Genomic DNA, 25,853 nt, shown 5'->3' on the forward strand with positions numbered 1-25,853 from the left:
CTCCGGCGTCCTCACTCGCGCAGCCAACGAGGCGGCGGCGCGGCGTATCAATCACGGCGCAGCATCCAATGGGGAGGCGGCGTCTGCTCTTCCCCCCGCCCCCTCGCCCACCCGGAGCCGAATGTTGATGCGGGCGAGCTGACCAATGGGAGCGACGGCGCCCTGCTCGTGCTGCTTTCGCGGCAAAAAGGATTTGGCGCGCAAACGTGTGCGGGGCCGGGACCAGCTGGGAACAATAACAGTGCCTGGAGCGGAGCGCGAGCGGAGCGGACGGGTTCGGCCGAGCGCGGGAGAGAAGGGCGAGAGGAGCCCGGCTCCGCGCGGGGCCACCACACAGCCGAGCGGGGCAGGGCAGGGCGGCTGGGAAGTCGGCGCTGACCGGCCGAGCGTAGGCGGAAGGGAGCCCTGCTGTGCGCCGTAGCGCCCTGCCCTTCTCCGCGGAGACCCGCGCCTTCGTGGGGGCCTCGCAGATGACCCGGGAAGCAGCCTCGGCGCCCTCCGCTCTCGGCCTGGCCGCCGCCGCCTCCTCTCCGCTCGCGGCCCTGGCCGGCTGCACCTCCGCGGGACACCATTTCCCGGGCCTCTGCCCTTAAAGGAGGATGGGGCGTGTTCCTGGCTCCCGGCCCCTGCCATCCGGCGTCTCCCTGCACCCCCGCGGCCAGGACGGTGGCCCCCGCCCGCTGACACGGCTCTGATTCCCGGGAAGGGGGAATCAAGACGGCGGGGTGGGGTGGGGGTGGGGGAAGAGGGATCCTCCGGATTTCCTGCGGTGCGTGGGGGAAGGGAGGCGGAGGAGCGGGCAGGATCAGGCCTTTCCCTCACCCCTACCCACCCCACCCAGTCTCCTGCGAGGCATGTGAGTGCCAGCGTTTTGTACCATGTCTCTGGAGGGCCTGGGGGTGACCCAGAATGTGGCGGACCTGGAAGCCCTCTTGAGGGGCGCGGAAGCCATCCATGTGATGGAGCAGCAGATCGTGATCATTTCCACCCCAGACCAGCTCTCCGCGCCCGGAGGAGAGAGCGACGCCGAGCTGCTGCTGTTCGCCACTCCGCAGCCCGCCAGATTGGAAACGGCGACGCAGAGGCCTGCTCTGGAGCGCCCGCCGGTAATGCCACCCGCTTCCCCGCTGCTGCTGCTGCTGCTGCTGCTGCTGGCTTCTAGGAGAGCAGCAAGCTTGGCCAGCAACGAAATGTTTTGAAGCGTAACTTGTGTATAACGTATATATATATACACATATTTATATATATGCACCCGTTGTTCTAGGACTCTACGGAGATGGGCATATAATATAGATGCCCTTTGTTTACCATTGAATCGTGTTCCATCTTCCACCGGGGGCATGGTGCAAAAATGTAAAAACTCTTGTGACCAACAGCAATGTGGCAATCTTTAGACTTTACACCCAGGGTAATGGAACAAGTTGCAATCTCCATAATCTTGTAGTTGGTTTTGCCCATATGTTGGGGAATAAGTCGTTAACTTCTCAGATTGCCTCCCGGCCACCAAATATATATATTTGGAATATATATATATATATATATATATATATATACTTTCAACTTGTTGCTTCTGTCCAGGATCAGCTACCTAGTAAATTCCAGTACTGCTAAATAATATGAGAGCCATTGTGTTAGAGGCCTTTTCAATCCTTTTCTAGGTTGCTTATTTCAGTAGAAGGACACAGTTATATCTGTGAGTTGATAGTTTTCTTTTAATCCCATGTGGCTTTGTAAAGGCTTTCCCTGTGCCTGTAATTACAGGAGAGATGTGGGGAGAGTTTCAAGACTGTGACTGAAATAGTGCCTTTTAAACGTGGCATATGTAGCAATCTCGTAGGAAGGGCAGAGTGCTCATGAAGGCATGCAGAGAAATCATTAACTAGAAGGTCTAGGCTTCAAAATGTTACATTGTCGAACTTAACGCAGCAAGGTTGTCCTGTCTGACCTAGATAGATAGACACCCGGTTGTTGTTTTTCCTGAGCCTGGCTGCAGAACTTAATGGATTGTGTCGAGTCTCTTCTTTCAGTGCAAGCAGCCTGCAAATGTTGTTAGTGAAGCAGCTTAACTTCCTGTTACAGGATGTCAAGGCCCAGAGTTCTGTGCAACTTGTTCTTAACAAAGACAAATGTTTGGCTTCGGCTTTGTTGTGCAGTTGCTTTCTTTAGAGCTACATACTCTGAGGTATGCAGTGCCCAGCCTGATGTTAAACAAAAGGAAGACCTACCAAAGGGAAATTGATTGGTAATAGATTTGCCACCGCATTGCAAAGGAAGGAAGTGGCAGGAACTGTGCAACTTTGGTTTCTGTTCTATCAGGCTAGTGTCTTTAAATGTGTGTGAGAGAAGGCAACGTATGTTGTGCCCCTAAGGATGGGCAGACCAGTCTATTTCCAGTCCATGTCAATTGGGCATGAATTAACATGTAAGTCTGTCATCATTGCATTTCTTTTTCTTAAAAAATCTGCACGCGTTTTTAAATGCATATTTTATCACAAAATAAGCTACTTAAATAATGTTTCTATTTCAATGTAGGCATTTGCAAACCTATTTTATAATAAAATACAGTTTTAATGCATTTTTGTATATTGTTTGAGCCAATAAGTATTGCAGAAGTGTGCAATCTGAAGGATAATTATGCTCTTATCCACACATTAATCCAAGAGGTTTGGATCAAATTAGTTTGCACAGGAATTCACAGAATATCTAAAGCATTTCTATATGTCCCTTTATTTATGTTAGGGAGCATATGCATTTACATATATACATGAACCAATCTTAAATTAGTTTGTGGCTAACAGTTTTAGCACTGACTGACTGTGCTATGTTTTCTTACTATTGTGTATACTGGAAAAAGAGGCATGAACGCTGTAATAAAATGACACAGTTTAGGAATATTGGGACATAGTGTGTACAGAGAAATAGGCAGATCTTCAAATGGTACTGGAGAAGCTGTTGTGTGAATCAGTGTATACACTCTATAGTAAGGAGCTTCTTTCTATGTGCTGCATTGTTTATAGTATGACTGTTGACTATAGGACTTAGAGGGTTAGTGATGAAGCATGTCTAGCTAGTTGGAAGTGACAAGTACAGTAGATTATTTTGTCTCTGTGTTTCTAATATATAGCATAATCACTAGTTTTAGCATGCACTAAACATATTTGGTTTAAAAGAAATTGCTGGATTCTTAGATCCAAAACATGGGGCAAGCACATTCTCTAGTAGAGAGTGTGTCAACAGAAGTTTTAAAAAGGAACAAAACATTCAGCAAAGTGAAGCATGGGAATTTAGGCTGCTAGACCCTTTTAAGATCATGTTTAGTCTGCTTAGAGCACTCTTCCCTCCCTCTCACAGTGAACAGACCACACCATTAGTAAGTTTAAATGCTTTACCTATAAACTCCAAAGGTTAGATTATTCCATGTAGCAGCACAAAGAACAGAGGTAGAAAATTATTGGGTTTAAAAATACTTCTGAGCATACAGCCTGGGCTTGAAGCGAGCAAGCTCAGATGCGCTGCCTGGTCTGCTTCAGATGGTGGAAGAGAATGAACAAAGACACTTCACTTCACCAGACTCAGGCCTAACTGAGTCTAGGCATACAATTCTGTGGTCTTAACCCCTTCATGTGTTAACTACCCCAAGCTTGCTAGTTACATTTGATTGCAGTTTCCCACAGGATTCACTCTTCCAGATTGGTTCACTTACGTTCTAACTGTAGGAGCAGCAATTGGCAAAGAGAGGAACCTTCTTCAGGCCTTCTCCTCTGCACATATACTTCCACATTGAAGAGAGGATGGGCAGAGCCTGCTGGCCCTGTCCCAACATCCACATGTTCAGTGTGACGTATGAAAAGGGTAGCCTACACACCTGTGTTTGTTATCAATTGCATGGAGGTGCAACTGTGTATACATAGGCTCCTGTTTGCAGACATTGCTTTGAACCCATGGGTGTTTGGGGGTGGGGTACCAAATGTTGTGGGCAAAACCGGCAGTCACTGTCCCACTTCTCCATGTGTTAGTATACATTTAGAGCATAAAGTGCTTAATGTAACCCTGCATAATAATGAAAGTAGTTTACTAATGTATATCTGTCCGCCCAAACACTTTCAGTGCATGTTTGTTACTTATTTTCTCTCTCTCCTTGGAGCTTCTTGTGAACCAACATAGCAGCAATTCAACAAGCAGAGTTTCTCCATCAACGCATCTCCATGTTGCAGGAAAATGCTGGTCAAGGAACCACATCTGTAAGGGCAACGGGAAGGCGACAGTGTAGAAAGTAGGAGAAGCCTGCACAAGGAGTTTGACTAGGGCAATAGTGCTTTCCCCCCATGCCCCCCGTGGTAAAGGTAAAGGGACCCCTGACCATTAGGTCCAGTTGTGGCTGACTCTGGGGTTGCGGCGCTCATCTCGCTTTATTGGCTGAGGGAGCCGGCGTACAGCTTCTGGGTCATGTCGCCAGCATGACTAAGCCATTTCTGGCAAACCAGAGCAGCGCACAGAAACGCTGTTTACCTTCCCGCCGGAGCGGTACCTATTTATCTACTTGTACTTTGATGTGCTTTCGAACTGCTAGGTTGGCAGGAGCAGGGACCGAACAACGGGAGCTCACCCCGTCGCGGGGATTCGAACCACTGACCTTCTGATTGGCAAGTCCTAGGCTCTGTGGTTTAACCCACAGCGCCACCTGCGTCCCTTGTCCCCTGTGGTAGTTGGGGTCAAAAGAACCCCCAGAACAACATACCTGGAGGAGAACAGGGTGTTGGTTCTTTCTGGCCAGCTGAAATGCTTGTGCTGAGGCAACGATTGCCATAGCACTATGTTGAATTCCTACCATATACTGGTGCTTATACAAGTAAACACACAGGGGAGCAGGGACTACCTGCCCCTCCAATCCCAGTTGAAAGACATGAGGTTGTAAACCTGGTCTCTTTCCCTGCCTTCTCAGTTGGGTTGGCTTGTCAGAGATTAAGTGAATGGAGCCTGATGCTTAAGGGACTTACTGTCCTCTGTAATGAGACAGCTGGCAACAAAACATGGAGCCATGGTTGCCCTTGGCTATATTGTGTGGGATCCTCCTCCTACAACTGCCTGCTCCTGGAGAACTGAAGCTGTTGCTGGAGTTGGCCAGTGCAAGGGAGTTGATGGTTGCAATTCCCGTTGCTCTTTCCCAGCAGGCAGAGCAAGGGAGGTGATGCTCACAAAAGCTGCCTGCATCCTCCTCCCACAGAGGCCCTTTTCTGTTGAGAGGGGCCTGCAGTGGGCGGCCGCTTTACAGTCGGTTCTTTGTTTTAAATGTTTGGGTCGGGAATCTGTAATGAGCCTTCACTTTGTGTTGTCTCATTGGGGTGCCTGTTGTTCAGGGCAGGACTGAAGATGTCTGGTTTCCCCGCCCTGTTGGTGCTGCTGTATTCAAGCCATGTAGTAGGTTTGAGGGCATGACCTTTGTGGTTGCATGGAGGATGCCAGCACCCCCAGAACCTGGATTTGCTCAGTTTGCAGGGATCTGTCATTTTGGAATGGAAGCGAGAAAGGAAAGGCTATTTTTTAAAGAGTATTCCAAGTCAAATCTTGAAAAATATTTCAGATCCCAAGGTGTCCAGCTTTTCAGTTTTGGAGAACCAACATTAGGCTTTCTAGGCCCTCAGATTTGTTCAGGGTTTTTAGATGCCACACCTTCTAAGTTTGCAGAAACTCAGATATAATAGGCGCCAGAGGCTTTTCAGCTTTGCTAGGCTGGAATCTCATGGACACTTTGACTTTAGTGCCTCTCTTTACAGTGGGCAGAGACAAATGGGTTGTATACAACACTAGACCTACTCAGAGTAGACCTGTTGAGGTTAATGAAGCTAAACTAGCTGTGTCCTTTAATGTCAGTTGGTCTACTCTAAGTCAGACTAGAATTGGCTACAACGCATGGCCTTGTAATTGATTTGTGTCACCTTGAGGTTATTTTTCTGGGTTGCCTACTATATGTCATTGCTGATGTCATTGTTTGATTTGAACCCTGAATTTGTGTCTCTTTAAAAAAAGCCCAACATCATACAAAATTATTTATTTCTTATTAATAGTCTCTTGCTACAAAAAAGTGTCAAAGTAACATACTCCCCCCCAAAAAAGTACACAATATCAAATTTAAAATAAACTGGAAAATAAAAAGAACATTAGTAACTAAAAGTGCAAATCCTAGAACAAATGCCCTGGCAAAAAAGCCAGCGCAAAAAAACATTTTCTAGCAATGCCAGCGCAAAAAAACATTTTCTAGCAATGCAGTCAATACAAAATATTTAAAGTAATGTATTGGTAGGCAACCAGGGGATAATAAACCCACATTTTAGCACAAAATGCACACTTATGCCCACCCTCCAGCAACTGATAATACACAACCATGTGGATGTGACATAATGATGGCAAATCCGCCACAGAGTCAGCATAAGCCAAGAGAAGAACTAACCATTTCCATTTCATGCGGTAATAGCAAAGGATACATTACAAAAAAGTCCACGGTGCACCAAGACCTGCTTATGGCCACACCGTTAATGTTAATGCAGTAGCAAAAAAAGAGGAGACAGCCTACACTGCTCTCTCATCAAACTGCCAGTGGTTGTGGCTTTGCAATGCATCCTGAAGCACACTCACCTGGCAACAATGACGCAGCGCACTAAATCCTCTGGGTTGTGCAGCACCACAGTCTCAGCCACTCACTAGGCTTGATGTTTCAGGCATCTTCTCCAAGTGGTTGGAGAAGACGCTCCTCTATCACCCTTTCTCTCCAGCTGTTCTCCCATCTCTATCCTGCGCACTGGTGATGCACCAACCTGCGCTGTATGTGTTAGTAGTGGTAATAATAATAACAACAACAAGTTTATTAATATGTTTCCTGTTAGCATAAAAATACTATGGACACAGCAATCTAGAAAGGGGAATGCCTGGGTGCAAGATTTCATGATGACATAAATGTGCCTCAGGTTGACAGGAACAGGAAAGCACATTCCCAAGACCAACCAGGTCATGCACATTAAACAGAGTATTCTTTGGGACAGAATTAAAAATTAAGCTCCCTTGCTGAAAGTGCAAGTTCCAACTCTCACCCCATTTAAAAGGCATTCTTGGCATCACATGTGAAGGCATCCACAGGGCATGTCTACTCTGCAGACCTAAACTGGTTTAATTGCTATAGCTTCCCACCCAGGGCCCCTAGAAATTCTGGTTTTGCAACGAGACCAAAGAATTTCTAATTCATGCCGGATTCATGCTTCCATTTAAAGTGCCTGTACCTGAGGGATTCATTCAGGTATGGCCAACATTTACTCCTTAAAGCATTTTTAGCATGCTGCGAGTACTTTTGCAGTTAAGTGTAAATGACTCTATCGAAAGTATTTACTTGCAGGATGCATGAGAATATACTTCCTTTAGTAAGTAACACCTTCACCCCCACCTTCGTCTCGTCATTTGGTCTTAGCTGATGGGAAAGAAGCAATCTCTTTCTTTTACCAGTAGTTGGACAAGTGGAAGCAGTGGAATTTGACCTGATGATTGCTTTAGATCTTGGAATTGCCAGGTGAGATCTCTCAGCGTTGCTGCTCCCCGTAGCCAAGAAGCAAGCTGCTCACAAGTGTTTCAGGCCTTCATCAGAGGCAGAATAGTGCTGGGGTGAGCCTCGATCCCGTTAGCCTCCCATGTTGAAGGGAAGAAAACATAGAGACCATTCCTGGACAGCAAAATGGAACAATTAATAAATTGAAGCCTTCAGCCGGAGTTCAGTTTGGAAAAGAATTATATCTCTCTTCCCATGGGGTGGTTTTCAGCAAACACCAACACTGGAAAACAAAAGAAAAAACTAGATGGTAGGGTTATGTTTACGCTATGCCTAAGTCATTGGCAAAAAAATGCAGATAGTATTTTATATTTAAAACTTCGTCTATCAAGCCTGTCTTGTTAACTCCACAGGCATTGCGGATTTCCTAATGCTTCCTTTCAGAAGAAGCAATTAGGCTTCCAGAAGGCGGAATGTCCAGGCTTGCATTTGCTTTGCTCTCCAGCTCTTGTAATCTCTGGGAATGGATAGACCTGAGGATGCAATCTTGTTGTGTGGGGACCTATGAGCTGTGCGGAAATAGTACCCACAGAATAAACTAAAAGATGGGCTGAAAGGAATGGAGAAATCATTCCGTCCTTATGGTTGCAGACTGGCAACCCGTTTCAACCTAATGTACCAATTTATCATCTTGATAGTTACTCTTCTTAATCTTTTATCTACCTATACTTGCTGCAGTCAAACTTTTCTTTGTAGTGGTCATCCTTTGTAGTTTCTCCGCTACCTCCTAACTAATTTCCATCTTTGTTGTTTAGTCGTTCAGTCGTGTCCGACTCTTCGTGACCCCATGGACCAGAGCACGCCAGGCACTTCTGTCTTCCATCTACCTCCTTACTAATTTCCATCTATGTCAGCAATCATTTAATAAGGTTGAGTTGGAAAAACAGGATAATGTTGTGGGATGTTATCTTAACTTAATGATAATTTGTTGAAGCTTTGTGTCTGAATCACCAATTAAAGAGAATATGACTTGTTGCTTCTGCCACTTTTGGGAAAATGTCTGCTACTTCTACTATGGGACTGAGGAGCTTTTGGTCCTCCAGATGTTGTTGGACTGTAACTCCCAACAGTCTCATCCAGTATGTACAATGGAGTGTCAAAAGGTTTCCAGCCCTGCTCTACTAATATGACTTCTGGTCTTCTTCTTCTTCTTCTTCAACACATCAGGTTGGAGCAACTTCTCTCTCCCTCATTGAAACATCCCAACCAAGTTGGTTGCTCTGTAAATAGTAACTAAAGTGGGATTCTCAAACCAACATATTGCAATTGTGCTGTCCTTATTGGATTTTTGTTTGTATAAAAAGTCCTGCATCTTTTGCTCATTGCTAGGCAACCTCATGGAGATTTGTTGTTTGTGGAACTCTAAGTGGATTATGTGATCGACTTCTGTTAGGTCAACACTTCAGGTCTCTGTGGCCCAAGATCTTGCCAACTCTTACTCTTCTGTTTCAGGCAAGAGGTATGGAGTTACGAGAGCGTAAAGGTTTATCAGTTGTTGGTGTCGATGACTGGAATATCATTGATGCTTAGGTTCATTGAAATAATACCTGGGACTTGCAGAATATAAGCTCTCCTTACTCCACACTTTGAAAAGAAGCTGCACAGAAGGAAAACTAAAAATACGCCATGACCAGAAGGCCCTATGTTGCTGAGTTGTTGATCATGAGCAGTGAATAGTTTGGACAGCTTCCTAAGCTTTTCCTTATTCTGGGCAATAGTAGCTAGAGTGCTTGTGGATGGTTCTTGGTCAGCAAGCTTCTTCTCTATAAAAAAAATAGCAATTCCAATGGCACAATTTCTTCATACATTACTTTCTGCTATGGTTTTAGACGGTTTTGGTGATGTCTTAGGGCTCTGTCTACAGTTTCAGAGAAACTGTATGATATAGCCTTTGCTGTACCACTTCTGTTTGGAAGTGGGAGACTCTCATAATAAGAGCCCAGCTGGATCAGACCAAGGACTAAGTAGCCCAGCATCCTTTTTCCCACAGTAGTCAGCCAGATGTCCTTGGGAAGCTCACAGGGAGGGCAGGAAGTCAGTCGCTCTCTCCCAACAACTGATAATTCAGATTGGTAATTCATAGTGCCTTTGAACATGGAGATAGCACACAGCCATATAGATTTAGTCCTGTTTTTCAAAGTACCCTTGGGCTCTTTCTGCTTCACAAACTCTTCCTTGTTTCACTGCATAGCTGAAATGAAATTATAGCTATCCACCAACCTATTGCAAATCTCTCTCTCTTCTGTTCCAGGTAAAACGGAAGCTGAACTTGGAGACTGACCACCAGTACATTGCAGAGAGTGTTCATGCAGCCCGAGGAAAAGCGAAAAACCCTGTCAAAGGTGCTAGTGGCCAGAAGGGAACCCTGTTGCTTTTAATCAATCCACAGATTTTTCAAGATTTCCTTTTCCCAGTAGCTAAACAGGGCAGGACTTCCTGTTAATAGAGCAGCCTGAGCCTAGAAGGCAGCTGTAGTGCTTTTTTTTGGGGTGGGGGATAAGCAATTACAAGCCTTGTACATTGTTGGAGGGGGGTAGCCATTGGAAACAAAAACGAAGTGACCGCCCCCGTTAAAAAATAGTTATTTTTATTTTGGCAACTTACATACCCCTTAATTACAATCTTCTCTAAGCAATGTACAGGTAACCCAGCCATACATTAACGATAGAGACATCAATTACAACCATACAATCAGATTTCAGTTAAAATGGTACAGAAATAAGTGCAAGGAGACAAACGGCTGAAAGACAGAAGTGAAAGAACCACTACAAAAGAGACAAATGGAGTCAGGGGAAAATAGGAAACCAACTATGTCGCTGTAAAAATCTGAAAATACTAATAAATGATCAATAATAGTAAGTGCTGAAGCTGATGTTTGGCACTAGATTTAGAATCCTAGAAATCTGAGCATTCCTGGGTTGTTGTTTTTTTTAAAAAAATGAAAAAAGAGCAAGATTCTCACAGAATTGCAGTTCTAGAAGGGACCCTAGTCCAACTCCCTGCAATGCAGAAATCTTAACTAGATCTTATATGGCAGGTGGCCATCCAACCTCTGCTTCAAAACCTCCAAGGAAGGAGATTTCACCACCTTCCCAGAGAGTCTGTTCCACTGTTGAACAGTTCTTACTGTCAGAAAATTCTTCCTGATGTTTAGTCAAAATCTCCTTTCTTGTAACTTGAAGCCATTGGTTTGGTTCCTAGCCTCCAGAGCAGGAGAAAACAAGCTTGCTCCATCTTCCATGTGGCAGCCCTTGAGATATTTGAAGATGGCTATCATAGCTCCTCATTTCCAGGCTAAACATATCCAGTTCCCTCAACTGTTCCTCATAAGGCTTGCTTTCCAGACCTTTGATCATCTTGATCTTCCTCCTCTGCACACGCATCCTGATTAGACTGTGGTGCCTAAAACTGGACACAGTATTCCAGGTGTGTTCTGACCAAGGCAGAATAGAGTGGTGCTATTACATCCAATGACCTGGACACTGTGCTTCTGTTGATGCAGCCAGAAGACCATTCACTCTTTTTTTGCTGCTGCATCACCCTGTTGACTCATGTTAAGCTTGTGGTCCACCAAGACCCTTAGATCCTTTTCTTGTACTGTACCTAAAAAGCTGTGAAGATAGACATGAAACTATGTTGGCCCTGGCATCTGACGTCGCTGAAGGGGAACTGGGTAGGATGCTACAGGGGACTGCAAAACTCTTTGCTTGCCTTACCAAAGAAAGTTTTCTGCTCCTGCTAGCAAGAGGCAAATACTTGTGCAAATCAACCGGAAGACATGGCCAGTTCCTCTTTTGGTTGCAGTGTAATTGGTGGATGGATATCTTTCAGACTGTAGACTGATTTTTATAATGCACCTTAATGGGTCTGCAAATCTTTGCTTTTCACCATGAGCCCCTGCCGCCTCCTCTGCAAAACCCTTGGGTTAACGGGGAGGTCTTGCTGGAGCCCTCTTTGAGAAGCCACAATCTGTATATTTTATCTGGTGCCTCGGATAGCAGAATTCAAGGCATTGGGGGTTTAAATTCTGAGCCAAACAGCGTTAACTTGGGGAAATGCTGCTTGATTTGTGATGCAGCCAAGCATCATGAGCTGGACAAGTTCACATTCCAAGCCATGCAGTGGCAAACCTTCAACAACGTTGCTAGTTGTAATGAAGTCATCATTGATCCTCAGGGGTGAAGTCTCCTGGAGAGAAATCCCGCTATGAAACCTCCCTGAATCTTACCACCAAACGTTTCCTGGAGCTGCTGAGCCAATCGCCTGATGGTGTTGTGGATCTCAACTGGGCTGCAGAGGTGTTGAAGGTGCAGAAGAGGCGGATCTATGACATCACAAATGTCCTGGAAGGTATCCAGCTGATCACCAAGAAGTCCAAGAACCATATCCAGTGGTTGTAAGTAGAATGTCACCTGTTCTTTTGGGTTGCCCTATTCTGGTTGTATTGGTTTTCCGAATTTCTCCTGGCCTTAGGAAGTAACCAACCTCTTGCATTTGCTGTAGGAGACTTGCCTGGTTGTCTTTTTGGAATGTGTCTCTTAGGAGAAAAGCCTTTGTCTTCATTTCTTTTGTATGAAATGAAGTTTGGCGTGGATAAGGCTTTCTGTATTGCGCAAAATTAATAGGGTAACACTTGAAGATGAGAGTGATAACTGTACTGGACTTAATACAGCTCCTTTTGTTAATAGTTCTCATTTACAAGCATTCTTCTGTGAGTGAATGTCATCACAAGGACTATATATGGAGTCAAAGGCTTAAAGAAACAAAAGACTACATCAAGAAAACTTGAACATGGTGCCAGAAAAACTGAATTCGGCAATCTATGTAAACTACAAAATGAAATGTACATACTTTATGGAATGTGCGTAAAATGTGCTGCTTGTCATAGGGATGGGCAAACAACTTTGCAGGGCAGTGAAATCCCATCTCCTGAACCACTGGGAGTCCTGCTGTAGAGTGTACTTGCACCTCTGCTCCATCTGTGCTTTTGAAGCTGCACCAGTATTTATTATTATGATTTGAATAAAATGTGCTTTTCTAGGTATGTTTATTGAGAACCTAGCCTCTCACCACAGAAAGGTCCTAGTTCAATATTGGAGCATCTGCTTTGCATGCAGAAAACCCCAGGTTCAACCTGTGACATCTCCAGGTAGCACTGGAAGAGGTGTCTGTCTGAAACCCTGGAGAGCCACTGCCAGACATTGTAGACAAAACCGAGCAAGATGGACTAATGGTCTGATGATATAAGGCAGCTTCCTATGATCTTATGACAAAATTAAATGAGGCTTAACTCCCAAGTAACTGTGCATAGGATTGCAGCAAACCCCGTGGAACGAAATGGGACTATCTTATGAGTAAATGTGGCTAAGATGATGCTGTTAAGCCTGACAAGCTAAAAAAACCTGCTCTTCTGTCCTTTTGAATATGTTTTATTCCCCTCCTGCACAGAAGAGATGATCTTACAAAAAAGCCTGCGTATATAATGTAATGCATGAAGTGTGGCATGAATGTGTTCATCTGCAATGTATGCTTGATCCATACCATGCTGTAGAAAAATGTGTGCTACCTCCCATCCTGATGTGGGGATTATTTGAAAGTGGAGAGATGGTTGTATATAAACATTCACCAACGTTAAATGAATAGCAGATGAAAAGTAGTATCGGATAGAGTTGACCAACTTTCAGAGTTGGCCCAATGTGACTTCCATGTTGCTGCACCATAAAACGTCTAATATAAGTACCTGGGCATTCACTAACCCTGCACTGGATCAGTTTTGACAACAACAACAATAATAATAATTTATTATTTGTACCCTGTCCATCTGGCTGGCTTTCCCCAGCCACTCTGGGCAGCTTCCACAAAGACCAAAAATACACTAAGATGTCACACATTAAAAACTTCCCTGAACAGGGCTGCCTTAAGATGTCTTCTGAATGTCAGGTAGTTGTTTATCTCTTTGACATCTGATGGGAGGGCGTTCCACAGGGCGGGTGCCACTACCAAGAAGGCCCTCTGCCTGGTTCCCTGTAGCTTTGCTTCTCGCAATGAGGGAACTGCCAGAAGGCCCTCGGTGCTGGACCTCAGCGTCCGGACAGAATGATGGGGGTGGAGACGCTCCTTCAGGTATACTGAGCCGAGGCCGTTTAGGGCTTTAAAGGTCAACACCAACACTTTGAATTGTGCTCGGAAACATACTGGGAGCCAATGTAGGTCTTTCAAGACTGGTGTTATGTGGTCTCAGTGGCCGCCCCCAGTCAACAGTCTAGCTGCCGCTTTATGGATTAGTTTTAGTTTCCAGATCACCTTCAAAGGTAGCCCCACGTAGAGTGCATTGCAGTAGTCCCATGTGGGACTATAGAACATGCTGTCTGTTCCTCTTTTTAATATGCCCCCTGATGTTAGGAGACAGCAGGTCGCTGATGAGACCGTTCCATCTTGACTTGCCCTGTTTCCTTTAGGGGAAGCCGGACTGCTGTGGGGAGCGCCAGCAAGAGCCAGGGGTTGGTGAAGGAACTCCAGGATCTTCAGGCAGCAGAACAGCAACTGGACAGCCTCATCCAGATGTGTACTACTCAGTTCAAGCACCTCACGGAGGACCCAGAAAACAAGCAATATCCTTGTGTGGAAGGTGGAGGGGGGGTTGGGTGCTTTTAGCAGACCGGAAGATGCAGAGTTGGGCTCCTAGCAAGCAGGTCCTAAGCATTAGCCAAGTGCAGCAAGAGTGCCTTCTTCCAAAGAGGTAGTTGCACCCCTGACATTCCAGGACTGGGTGTTGGTGTTTTAATTTGTACTTCCCCACCCTGTGAGCTAATGGAAAATCCCTACCTGGCTGCTGGTTAAGACACTGCATTGTCAGTGGAACGGAGAGCTGTGTGAGGGTGGCGTTGAGTCAGTCAGATGTTGCTAGCTGATTTTTGCCTGGCAGCTCTGTAGCCGAGCCTGTTCCTGATAATGCGACTTGGATCCCACCCTCTGTGATGGGTGCAGTGCCGCAAATGTGTCACAACTGTCACATTTAACTCAGTTTCAAAGTATTCCTTTGCAATCCATTAAAGTTTGGCCAGGAGGCACACAGCTCATCACCAACACAGCCCACACTTTATATATAAGCAAGTGGCTTTTCTTCAGGAAGTAGCTGAATTGATTATCTTCATGGTCCTAAGGATTAGGCTGATGGGCTTGCTGTCCATTTTGAATCATCCAGGTGATATCAGAGAACAATGTGGAGCAGAAAATTGCCCCTCACTGTCTCCCAAAGTGTTAGCATTCTTCTCCAAGAATGTATACAGTTAAGAAGGAATTGATTGTAATGGAGGCTGACACCTGTGTGAAGCCATTATAGTGCAGAATCCACTGGGAAATTGCACAGGCAGACTCTGTGATGCTGATCCATGGATGTACAATGTCCATGTTTGGGAGGCAGAGGAAAAGGTGCCCAAATGTTAATGATGCTTTAACAACAACAACAACAACAACAACAACAACAACATGCAGTTTTACTGGGGGGTTCTATTGCAATAACAAATGATTTCTTGCTGTGTGGAAAAGCTATATGTGCCATCCCACACTAAAGCAATTCAACAACAACAACAACAACAACAACATGCAGTTTTACTGGGGGGTTCTATTGCAATAACAAATGATTTCTTGCTGTGTGGAAAAGCTATATGTGCCATCCCACACTAAAGCAATTCTATCATTTTGTATCTTCCCCACAATGTTTGGTAGCTGAAGGATACAAGCATATTATGCTGCGTTCAGGAGAACAGTGGGAGTCTTTGTTTCCCAAAAGCTAGTGATTTGGGCTTGGTAACTTAGTGCTTAGCATGTAGTCTGTCATCCTTCTCCTGGCAAAACTTAACTGGGCACACCTCAGCTTACGTGACATGCCAAGATCTGCGCAGCATTGCAGACCCTTCTGAGCAACTGGTGATGGTGATCAAAGCACCCCAGGAGACGCAGATGCAAGTCTCTGACCCGGCTGAGGTAACTCTTCCTGGTCGCTACAGGGCCATTGTGCACAGAATGCTTTCTGCACCAGCTCCTACCAGCTGAACTGGTCACTCCCTTTGCAGGAGTCTGTGGTGACTGATCCAGCTATAGCCAACCCTGAACCAATGGTATGGCTAAGAAATCCAGTCTTCAAGAATCATAGGCCAATAAGGATCCCTCCTCGCTTGCCTATCCAAGGCAGGATTCTCCATGCATCATACTGATCCCAATCATGTCATCTCCAGTAGACAGATCTGGAGGCAAGAATTGGAAATACATTAAATAGTTCATGCAGCTACAAACTGTATGGAAGGGTGGAGAGGGGGTAGCCAGTAGCTTCCCTTTAACTGTCTTAGCTGATAATGGTGAGTAAGAATCAACATTCATTCACTCACGGAGCCTTGTTAATACAGCGGTACCTTGGGTTACGAACTTAATTCATTCCAGAGGTCCATTCTTAACCCAAAACCTTCTTAACCTGAGGCGCTCTTTCATTACTGGGGCCTCCCACACCACCAGTGCATGATTTCCCTTCTCATCCTGGGGCAAAGTTCGCAACCCGAGGTACTACTTCCGGGTTAGCAGAGTTTGTAACCCGAAGTGTTTGTAACCCAACGCATTTGTAACCCAAGGTACCACTGTAATAAATTGTTGACCTCCAAAAAAAGGCAGCTCAGGCAATGTTGTCTCTGTCCTTCCAAATACAATTGGTGAGCTAAGGGGGAAATTCCCATGGACGTAGTAGACAATGTGAAGATAATGCTGCACATTTGGGGGGTAGTCCTTCTTGGAAAAAGTTACTGCTCTATTATTTAGCCCCTGTTAGTTAGAGCCAAGAGTAGTAAGACTGTGCATAGCTCCCCCAATCCAATCCAGGTTTTGTAAAACCCTAATTAATCCTAATGTCCACCTGTTAATCCCCACATCACTGGAATATAGGTTAAGTTCCCACCATGTTTTGACCATAATCTCTTCTTCAGGGGAACAAGCTAGTAGGGAGATTTTCCACTACAGAAAACTATTCATTTGTGTATATGTCTCCTCAGATGTCCACTTCTTCTTCTTTTCCAGGCTTTCCAAATTGCTGTGAAGAGCACCCAGGGCCCAATAGATGTGTTTCTGTGCCCAGAAGAGAGCTCTGGAGTCTGCAGCCCCACCAAGAGTCCATTGAAGGTGGCTTCCGAGGAACCTTCCCCAGGGTCTTCGCAAGCAGCAGCAGCTCCTGCACTTCTGCGACCCTCCCAGGAAATGAACTCGCCGTTGCTGAATGCAGACCAAGGTATGTGGATGGGGGAACAGGGCACCTGAAGGTCCCTTTGGAGCATGTTGTGATTAGAGGCTGTATCAAAGCAGGTCAGGATCTGAGCCTATAACGTTCTGAGCCTATAATGTCTCCTATAAGAGTGCGAGAATTGCCTTGCTTGGTCTGACCATGGCCCATCTAGTCTGGGTTTCTGTGTACAGCTGGGCCCAACCAGGTACATTGAGAAGCTTGCAAGAAATCCATGGTTGTGCTGGCTGTCCCTTTATTTTGTCTGCAGCAGCTGATACTCCAGCCCCATCGCACCATAGGTTATGAACAGGATGCAGAGTGGAGTGTGGGAGCAGTTTGGGGGCTTGCAAGGGCAGGCTTGGTTTGTGGACTGTGGACAGATCATCGGTACACAAACACAGAAGATATTGTATTTTCTCCATATGAACCGACCTAGACCCTGCACCCGGCAACTTGAGAATGGGACTTTTCTGCAATGGCTCTCTGCTTGTGCTCTCCCCAGGGAGGCTTTCCTAGCGCCTTTGTTACATATCTTTAGGCGCCAGGCAAAAACATTCCTCCCCTCTCAGGCCTTTGGCTAATTAAACAAGACCATAAACTGGTGTGGGTGGGTGTGTAATTGTTTTTGTTTGTTACTATGTTATGTATTTTTGTGTTTTTATGCTGTAAACCACCCTGTGATCCTTGGATGAAGGGCGGTATAGAAGTATTATTATTATTATTATTATTATTATTATTATTAGTCTCCCTCCCCCCCATAATTAGATACATCTTCGTGTTGAAAGCTGTAACAGGACGTAAGATTTAATTAAAAGGAATGTATTTCCAGACCTCCAGTAAAAGCAGCCTAGATCTCCACCAGGGATAGGAAACCAGTAGCTCTCCAGATGTTGCTGGACTCACAACTCACACCAGCTCCGCAATGATCAAAGGTTAGGGATGATGGGATTTGTAGTCCAGAAACATCAGGAGGGCCACAGGTTCCCCTTCCCTGATCTAGACTGAAACCCAATCACTTGAGAACGATATGCTAGGATCAGAAGCATCATTTTTGTGTGGACTTTCATCTTTTTGTGCTGTGTGTTGTAAGCCAGTGGGAGGGAATTGATTCCTGTGCTCCCCATCTTAGCATTCCCTTCTCATAGCTCAATAGATTTCAGCCACTCTGGTTTTCTGATGAAAAAACCCAGAAGGGTCTGCCTAGTGTAAACTCTGTTAGCAGCAAGAGATCCAAGAATTCCTCTCTGTCCAGTTGTTTAATCTAAAACCTGCTCACCCCAACTTAATGGGTGGAGTTGCGTGGAAAATATGTATTTTGTGCCTACTGAAGTCTCCGTATAATCAGATCAGGAATGTTAGGTAGGGCTTCAAGTGGTCAAAGGGGAAACATTCTGTTCTTCCTCTTTCCCTCCTGGCCCTACCCAAGCATTACTGCACACACTCCTAATGCTGGGCTTTCCTTTCCATCACCCAGATATAGGAAGCTGCTTTATACCAAATCTAACTCTGTACTGTCTACACTGACGGGAAGCATATCCCCAGGGTTTCAGGCAGGGGTTTCTTCCTAGCACACCTGGAGAAGCTGGGCATTGAGCTCTGGCCATTCCCTATGAGAGGCTAATCTCAACAGGTTCCTTGTGCTTTAGGCCTGATGGTTCACTGTGGCTCCTAGTGATGGTTGACAGGCACTACTAGGGCAGTTGTGCTTAAAGGAGGAAGTATCCACCCTAACTTTTCTTCTAAACCTGGCTTTTGCCCACACATTCCCTACTTTTCCTTGCCTGAACTGACCTGTGGCATTTTGGAATAGATTTCTGCCTCAAAAGAGCAGAACACAGTCTTAAACATGCCCTTTTCTGTCACGGTGGCCTCTCTTAAGAAGCTACCATAATCTCATCTGCTTTGTTGCTGGGCTGCAGGTTTCCTTTTTCCTTTTCTTTCTTTGCTGAGCCACCTGCCTTCCCCATGGCAGTGACAAAGCACAATACTTAGCATTGCTTGGGATGCTGCATGCAGCAGCCTGGGCTGGGGTTCCCTGCCTATGGGCTGAGTAGAAGTCAGACCGCAGGCTGAATTTCTGGGGAGGCACATGGAGAGACAGTGTGGCAAGGAGGTCGGTGTCATGACTCAGCAGTTGTGCCTGGTGCCTTTGTTTCATGCGTTGCCTCTGCTCGGGAGGGCTAGATAAGGAGTCCATAGGCATGTTAGGCGTATCAGAAAGGTACTGACAAGATTGGGAGTCAAGGTTGTTCATCTTTTGCAAGTCTCTGACAAGGGAGACTGCAAGTTAATGTGGCTGCGTACACACACACACACACACACACACACACACAGAGGTGGAAGATGCACTGCCAAACTTGAGTACCAGATGATCAATGGCCACAATGGTTGTGTTCTGTCTCCACTGAATACCAGTGCCTGGGGCAAATGTTATGGCACTCAGGTTTTGCTTACAGGCTTCCCATAGGCATTTCCATGGGAAATGAGCATCATTGGCAAGAGTAAAAGCTTTTAATTTACTCAGGCCTTTGGGATATAGGGAGCATTATCACTGACTCTGCTGCTGTCAGTTGTTCAAACTGCTGCTGGTGGTGTCCAATTCAGTTCTTGTTTTATTATTGCATTTATGTTGTTAGCCGCCTTGTGCTCCTTCAGGAGGAAGGGAAAGATATAAAACTGATGAGTGGGAGTCCAGTAAGTTGCTGCATGCATGGAACAAGTTCTGTTCATGCAGTGACACTCTCCATGCCCCTAAATATTCTCTGGAGGGTTGGAGGAACCCTAGAACAGGTTTAGGGTGAATGCAAGAAGTGCACGGCGAGGGAGGAAAAGATTGGGGTAGGAAACATCCCACTGCATGAGCAAACTTTGTTCCTCACACACATACCCCACTTAGTGCTATGTTGAATTTCGTTCAGTGTAATGAAATGAAATAAACGGTGGGCAGGCACCATGTGTTGCCTGAACTGACCTGTGGCATTTTAAATGCACGCTTTAAAAGTTCATTCTTCATTACCCAGAGAAGTTGATTGTGGCGTGATTAAAAAATAGAAGTAATGAATGAAACCCATGTGTTTTGTCTTTTGCAGAGCTCCTGTTGTCTAGAGAGAGCGCGTTGCCACTGAAGTGCCCTGCGGATGACGTGAACCTCTCGCCACTGGCGTCCGTGGATGCTTTGCTCCAGCAGGGCAAGGAGGACTTCTCAAGCTTCCTACCTGCCGAATTCATTGCGCTTTCGCCGACCCAGGACTATCACTTTGGGCTCGAGGAGGGCGAGGGCATCAGCGAGCTCTTTGACTGTGATTTTGGAGACTTGACTTCCTTGGATTTCTGAGCATCCTCAGGTGGGGTGGGGTGAGGAGCGCCACTCAGCTGGCCCTGCTCCACCACGGGGCATCCTCTCAGAGCTGACATCTGAATGTAATCGCAAGGCCAGCTGCAGCCTCCTTGGCCGATGTGCTGCAGAGAGGACTCCAGGGGAGGAAACAGAAGGCAGCAGTGGCCGGGGTGTGATTCAATTCTTGGCTTCCAGTCGCCAGCCGCCTCGCTGCGGCTGAAGAAGGTGGCTGTGAAGCTAATGGCTGCTGTGAATGTTGCAGGCCCCTTTCTGTGGCCTTCCAGTGGGCCTGCTGCATCCAGGCCCATAGTAGTAGTGTCCAGGGCCATCTTGATTCTCTGGTGCCATGTTTTGACTCTATAGGGGCAGTCCTAGTAGTTAATGCTGTCGCCCTAGCAACAGCTAACTTAACTCTCGCTCAACCACTCATTTCCCCAATTCCTCTAAACTGAATTTTGCTGTGGGCAAACCACCCCACCCCGTGCCAGCTGTTTGTCGCTCCTTACTGTGAACAATTTCTTCTCTTGCCTTGGAAACCGTGACTGTCAGAAGAGTTTCTGAGAAGACACGCTCCTCCTTCCCTTCTGTCAGCAAAGTCTCTGGGGCGTAGGGCAGTAATGGCCTGGATATTCATTGCGAGAGGGGCATCTCTCTCTGCCAGCCAGCTGTGGAAGAAAAAAAGGCAAGAACAGTACTTCTAAGTAATAATTGGTGATAACCTGACACCCCATTGTCCTACAGACCAGGTCATTCTGGTTGGCTGGCACTGAGACACCAACAATTTGCAGTTTGAGGATCAGAGGTGATGGGGGGAGTGGTAGGGGGAGTTCTTTTTGCCGGCAAGGTGTAAACCTGAGATTTGTAATCCTGAGGTGAAATAATGGCCATTTTGAGGAAAGGAAGCCAAGTGTGTAGAATTGTGCAGGATGGCGCTGAGGGAACCTTTCAGTAATTCTTTCTTGGCCGGGGGGGGCGGAGCTGCTCAAAGCTAGTGAAACAAAATAGATAATCAGATGTGCCTGAAGAGTTGCTTCTCCCCCATAGTTGTTTATATATATATATATACTGGTTGCAAAAGAAAAGTGAATATAAGGAAGCCAGGAATGATGGGCTGAGTTGTTTCTGGATATTAGCCTGGGGCATGAGGTCCTACTCATGATAAAGCTTTAAGGAGGATTCTATATAGATTATTTATTTATTTTGGGCTCCCCTCACCTCACCTTTTTTATTTTTTTTTGAAGGCCTCTGAGTCTCCCCACCTTTGTGTGTAGAAGAAGTTCTTTTCTGGGGGTGGGTTCGGTGCGACTTTTTTTAAAAAAAAGAAGTAGTGGGCTAGATGGCCATTGAATTTAGCTGTCGCTTCTCTTTTGATGAGCACAAGGCCAGGAGGGGATGGTGATTAAGGTGAGGTCAGCCAAGAACGTTTTGCTTCATCAGGAGGGAAGCAAAATGTGGCTTGTTAGTCTCCAGAAAGGCAAGGAATTCTGTTTTCTGGCTGTGGTGCAGTTAATAATTTAAAGCCATATATGACAAATACCTTTTAATTTTTATTTTATTTTATTTTATTTTATTTTATTTGCTTGGAGACCTGTTTGACCCTCCCCTGCGAAGCAAAAGGTGTGGATACTGATTTGCCTTCAGTCTGTGCACTGCCCGAACACCCCCCCCCTCCCCCTGTGCTAAGCACTATGGGGTTTTCTCCAGAAATCATGAATTCATACTATTTATTTATTATTTATGTGGGCTCCATCCAGTGTTTCTGGAAGGTTAAAGGGCAAGTAAAGAGGAGACTGCATGAAGTGGAACTCTGCATGTCCAGGCATGCAGGGAAAGAGGCCATATTGTATCCTGGTAGAATAGCTAGCCTAGCAAAATGAGGAATGGAGGAAGAGAGTTTGAGAAATGAGTAGCCGGCGTGTTGTAGATGAGCTGTTGGGGTCTGGTAGGACGAGGTTGCTCTTGTGTCCCATCCGTGTGGTGGGAGGTGTGGCTGGTCAATATTGTTGTGCTGAAATGCTATTTATTGGTAGAAAAATGAACGGCAGGTTCATCTTGTACAGGAATACTCCGTGTTGAGGAGGAAGGGAAGGGGGAGAGACACACACAGCGTTAGTTACAGGAGTCTGAGGAAGGACAAGCATCATCCTGGGCTTGTCCATTTTGGTAAGTACCTTCAGTTGTTGGGAAGCAAGGATAAAAAGGGTGTGAATGTTGCCGGCTGGATAGCATATGACAAGGCAGCTCTCGGTGCTGTCCCCTAGGTGCCTTCCTTTTTCATTAGCCTAGCAAATTTCAATTACTAGGACTCACCAAAGTGTTCCCCTGCTTTGTAAGGGTCCCTTGCTTCACAAAAAAGGCAGCTGGGTGGGTGAGTGTGTTTGTGTGCAAAGCTTTATTACTCAGCAACGTTGGTGCCTGTAGGAGCCTTTGTGGTGTCAGTACATTTGTGGAACAGCCCTATCCATTTGGGCTAGTTTTATAAGAAAAAGAAACTGTGTATGCCTGTTAGAATGAGAGGGCTACGGACCCTGGAATGCATCGTGGCACTGGGTCGCACATAGCCTAAAACCATGCTGGAAGTTCTTCTTCTGTCCGAGGGGGAAAGTAAGAACAATGCCTTATTCCCTTCCCATGACTACAATTCACAGAGTCCCCTTCGAAGAGGGATTGAGTGTTAAACCCCACTCTGAGAACTGTAGCTGGATGAGGGGAATAGGGGTCGCCTAGCAACTCTCAGCACCCTTAACAAACTGCAGCTCCCAGAATTCTTTGGGGGAAGCCAGGGCGGTTTAAAGTGGTATCATACTGCATTAAATGTATGGTGTGACTCTGGCATTAAGCTTTGTAGGGTCTGTGAGTGTTGCCCTCTCCTCTTCCAGCCATTATTCATTCAGAGTTAAGGTGTGTAGGGATTCTAACAGTGGGATGCAGATCGAATACCTTCCATTGGTATCTCTGATTTCCCAGGGTTCCCAGTTGCCTGGAGGTTGCAGCTGTGTCCTGCTGAACATGGTTAGAATCCCCCCTCAGGCCCTCTGTGCAAAAATGCACAAAGAGCAGATGAGGAAAGGGCAGAGGCAACATGTACATACCTCTGCAGAGTATGAGCTCTTGGGCGTTCATCCACGTGCCTGAAGATCCCTTTGCTGGAATTGGGCAGCCCATGATTTTATAAAGGTGGAGACACATACTGCCAGTCAGGCAAATATTATGCCTGCAACATGTGTTCTTCCCGCCTACTGTGTAGGTCACAGTAAAGCTGAAACAACCAATACTTCAGAGTAACCATCCTGTGCCTAGGCTCTGTAGTCATTGCAAAAGGAGAAGCAGCTAACTCTCCTAGCCGTCTGGTCCCCTGCAAGTAGTCCGTCTTGAAGCAAATGTTAGGAGTTATATTTTCCACAGAAAATACACACAAACACAGACACACGGGTGCCATGGTGTGTTATTTTAAATATCTACCATTTTCTACTTCAGATCAGAACTAGCATTGCAGGACTTGGATCGCTTGAGCTTGAGCTGCTTTCCTGTGCTACAGCTGTCCACAACCTGTCGCCCTCTATACGCTTTTGGACTACAACTCCCACCATCCATGGCTATGAGGATGATGGGAGTTGTAGTTCAAAATGTCCCCAAGGCAACAGGTTGTGGGAAGGCTGCTCTATTAGGTTAGGTGCAGAAGACTCAGGTCTGATTATCTCTCTTCATTAAGACGTGGATACCTTCTAGGGAATTCTGTTCCTTCTCAGCAAAGGCCAGTGCTTAGACCAACAAGCTGTTGCCATAATGTGCCACTGCTTCCAAATGGCTTGTTGAGATGAGCTGTTCCTCTTGGTGTGCCTGTTCCATGTGCTGCTTTGCTGTTCTTGGTGGGGGACGGTCCTTTTCCAAGGGTTTCCTGACTCAGAGCATCTTCCTTGATTTCTACAAAGTGCCTGATGTTTCCATACCATAGCACGTTTCAGAGGCCTTTTGAGGTTTTGATACACTTAATAAACTTTTCCCCAAACCGGTGATTGCAGAAGCCAGGAACAAACCAGTATCATAAAGCATCCTTCTGTTTTATTTATTAACCTTACATCCACTCTTCCGCCCAACATTTGCCCTGTTGACACTTCTTGGTTTTGCTGATGGAACCCATTTGTTGTCGCCTGGCGAAAAGTTACGATGGGTAGCACAAAGGAACAGCACCTCGCAGCCTGTGAGATGTTGGTGTGTGCCGTGCAAGTTGATCTTGCATGGTGGAAGAGTGTGTGTGTGTGTGTGTGTGTGTGTGTGTGTAATATTTGCATAAAGTTCAGCAGAGCCTCTTTGGTTGAAATGGTGGCCTATAGGCCTACAGAACTTTCAAGGAGTTGACAAGGGGGAAACCAGCCACTTAACTGTAGTGCTTAATATGTATTTTTGGGGATCCAGGTAAACGCACGAATAAAAGAGCTAATGAATCGGGGCTGTTTTGAGAAAAGTCCTATATCTGATATTCCAGGTATCTTGAATTTAAGCATGGATGTCTAGCTACAGAAAGTTCTACTGGTATCGACCCGCGAACCTGTTGTGAGAAGTGGCAGCAGATTGGGGAGGGGGAGGAGGATGGGAGCAGGCTCTCTCCCTCCCTGTTTTTTTCCTAACCCAGATGAGAGCACTTATAGAACACATATACCAATAGCTTTGAAAAGCCTTTATTTACTGGAGCAAAGAAGTAAAAGCCTAGATTGTGTATGATTCTTCTTCTCCTTCCAGTACGTCTCAGTTACTACTTCCAGTGAAAAGTATGGGCAAGTTCAAGTAGAGATTGGCTTTTGTCATGTTGTTTTATTAAAATTGGAAGCACAGCAGAGGAGAGAGGGTGTCTTCTGCCTCGGCAAGAAGGTGTGTGTAGTTTGTCTTGGAGGTGGGTGCTTAATGCATTTTCAGAAAGCGATGCCATTCAGTTTGGGCGGCTAAAGGTTGCTGGGATATTGTGGTGGTTCTTAAGGATTGCACCTTTTCCTGTAAGTGCCAAGCCAGGAACTCTGGGTCCTTCAGCAGCCAAGCACCTAAGTGCATTGCAAAAACTCCAGCAAATCCCAGTGCCTGAACATTGAGGGCAATGCACCTCTGTGTGCCTTGTTCATTATCTGTGCTTTTAGTTTTAATAAATACTTCTACTTCATTTTCTCTTTGCAGTGTCTCTTGTTGTGATTTTTAGAACCCTTGGTGACCTCTGTGGGGTATTTTAAATAAAGCCTTTTGTCTCAAGAGAGGGCTCCACTGTTCTGAACACCTCTGGGTTCTCTGCTGCATTCAAAAGTTCATCTGTGGAGTGAACACAGATTCAAAAGACGCGCACCTGGAAAGCCCACAAACAATTTCCTTTAGGACTGTTTTCAGCAGGAGAAAGGTTTTGCAATTTCACATACATTTATTTGCCCAATATTGTGATAGTCACAGAGCTGGGTAAAGAGCATTGCAGAATCCTGAAACTATATCACTAGCAATCATATTCTGGGGCCCTTGCTTCTGTCTCCTGAACTTTTCACCAGTCATTCCCCTCATATTTTCAAGTTCTCCTCACAGACTTAACAGCTAGATGCTTGCTTTCCCCACCTTTCTTTTTTTAAAGCCTGACATTTTGGGGATATTTCCTGTCTTCTGCTTTGTCCTGTAAAACTCAACATTTT

The 25,853-nt window shown here is 45.8% G+C and overlaps 1 protein-coding gene across 1 annotated transcript; it reads left to right on the forward strand.

Annotated features, from left to right (window-relative positions):
* Positions 1–163: 163 nt before the first annotated feature.
* Positions 164–25,345, forward strand: E2F1 (E2F transcription factor 1). Its single transcript, XM_083444067.1, has 7 exons — positions 164–1,106; positions 9,843–9,933; positions 11,768–11,987; positions 14,050–14,202; positions 15,463–15,577; positions 16,655–16,862; positions 19,946–25,345. The coding sequence occupies exons 1-7, from the start codon at positions 879–881 to the stop codon at positions 20,188–20,190; spliced, it is 1,260 nt and encodes a 419-aa protein (XP_083300193.1). The 5' UTR covers positions 164–878; the 3' UTR covers positions 20,191–25,345.
* The last annotated feature ends 508 nt before the right edge of the window (positions 25,346–25,853 follow it).

This window comes from Podarcis tiliguerta, assembly GCF_965153285.1.
Source record: "Podarcis tiliguerta genome assembly, chromosome: 6".
NCBI classification, from domain to species: Eukaryota; Metazoa; Chordata; class Lepidosauria; order Squamata; family Lacertidae; genus Podarcis; species Podarcis tiliguerta.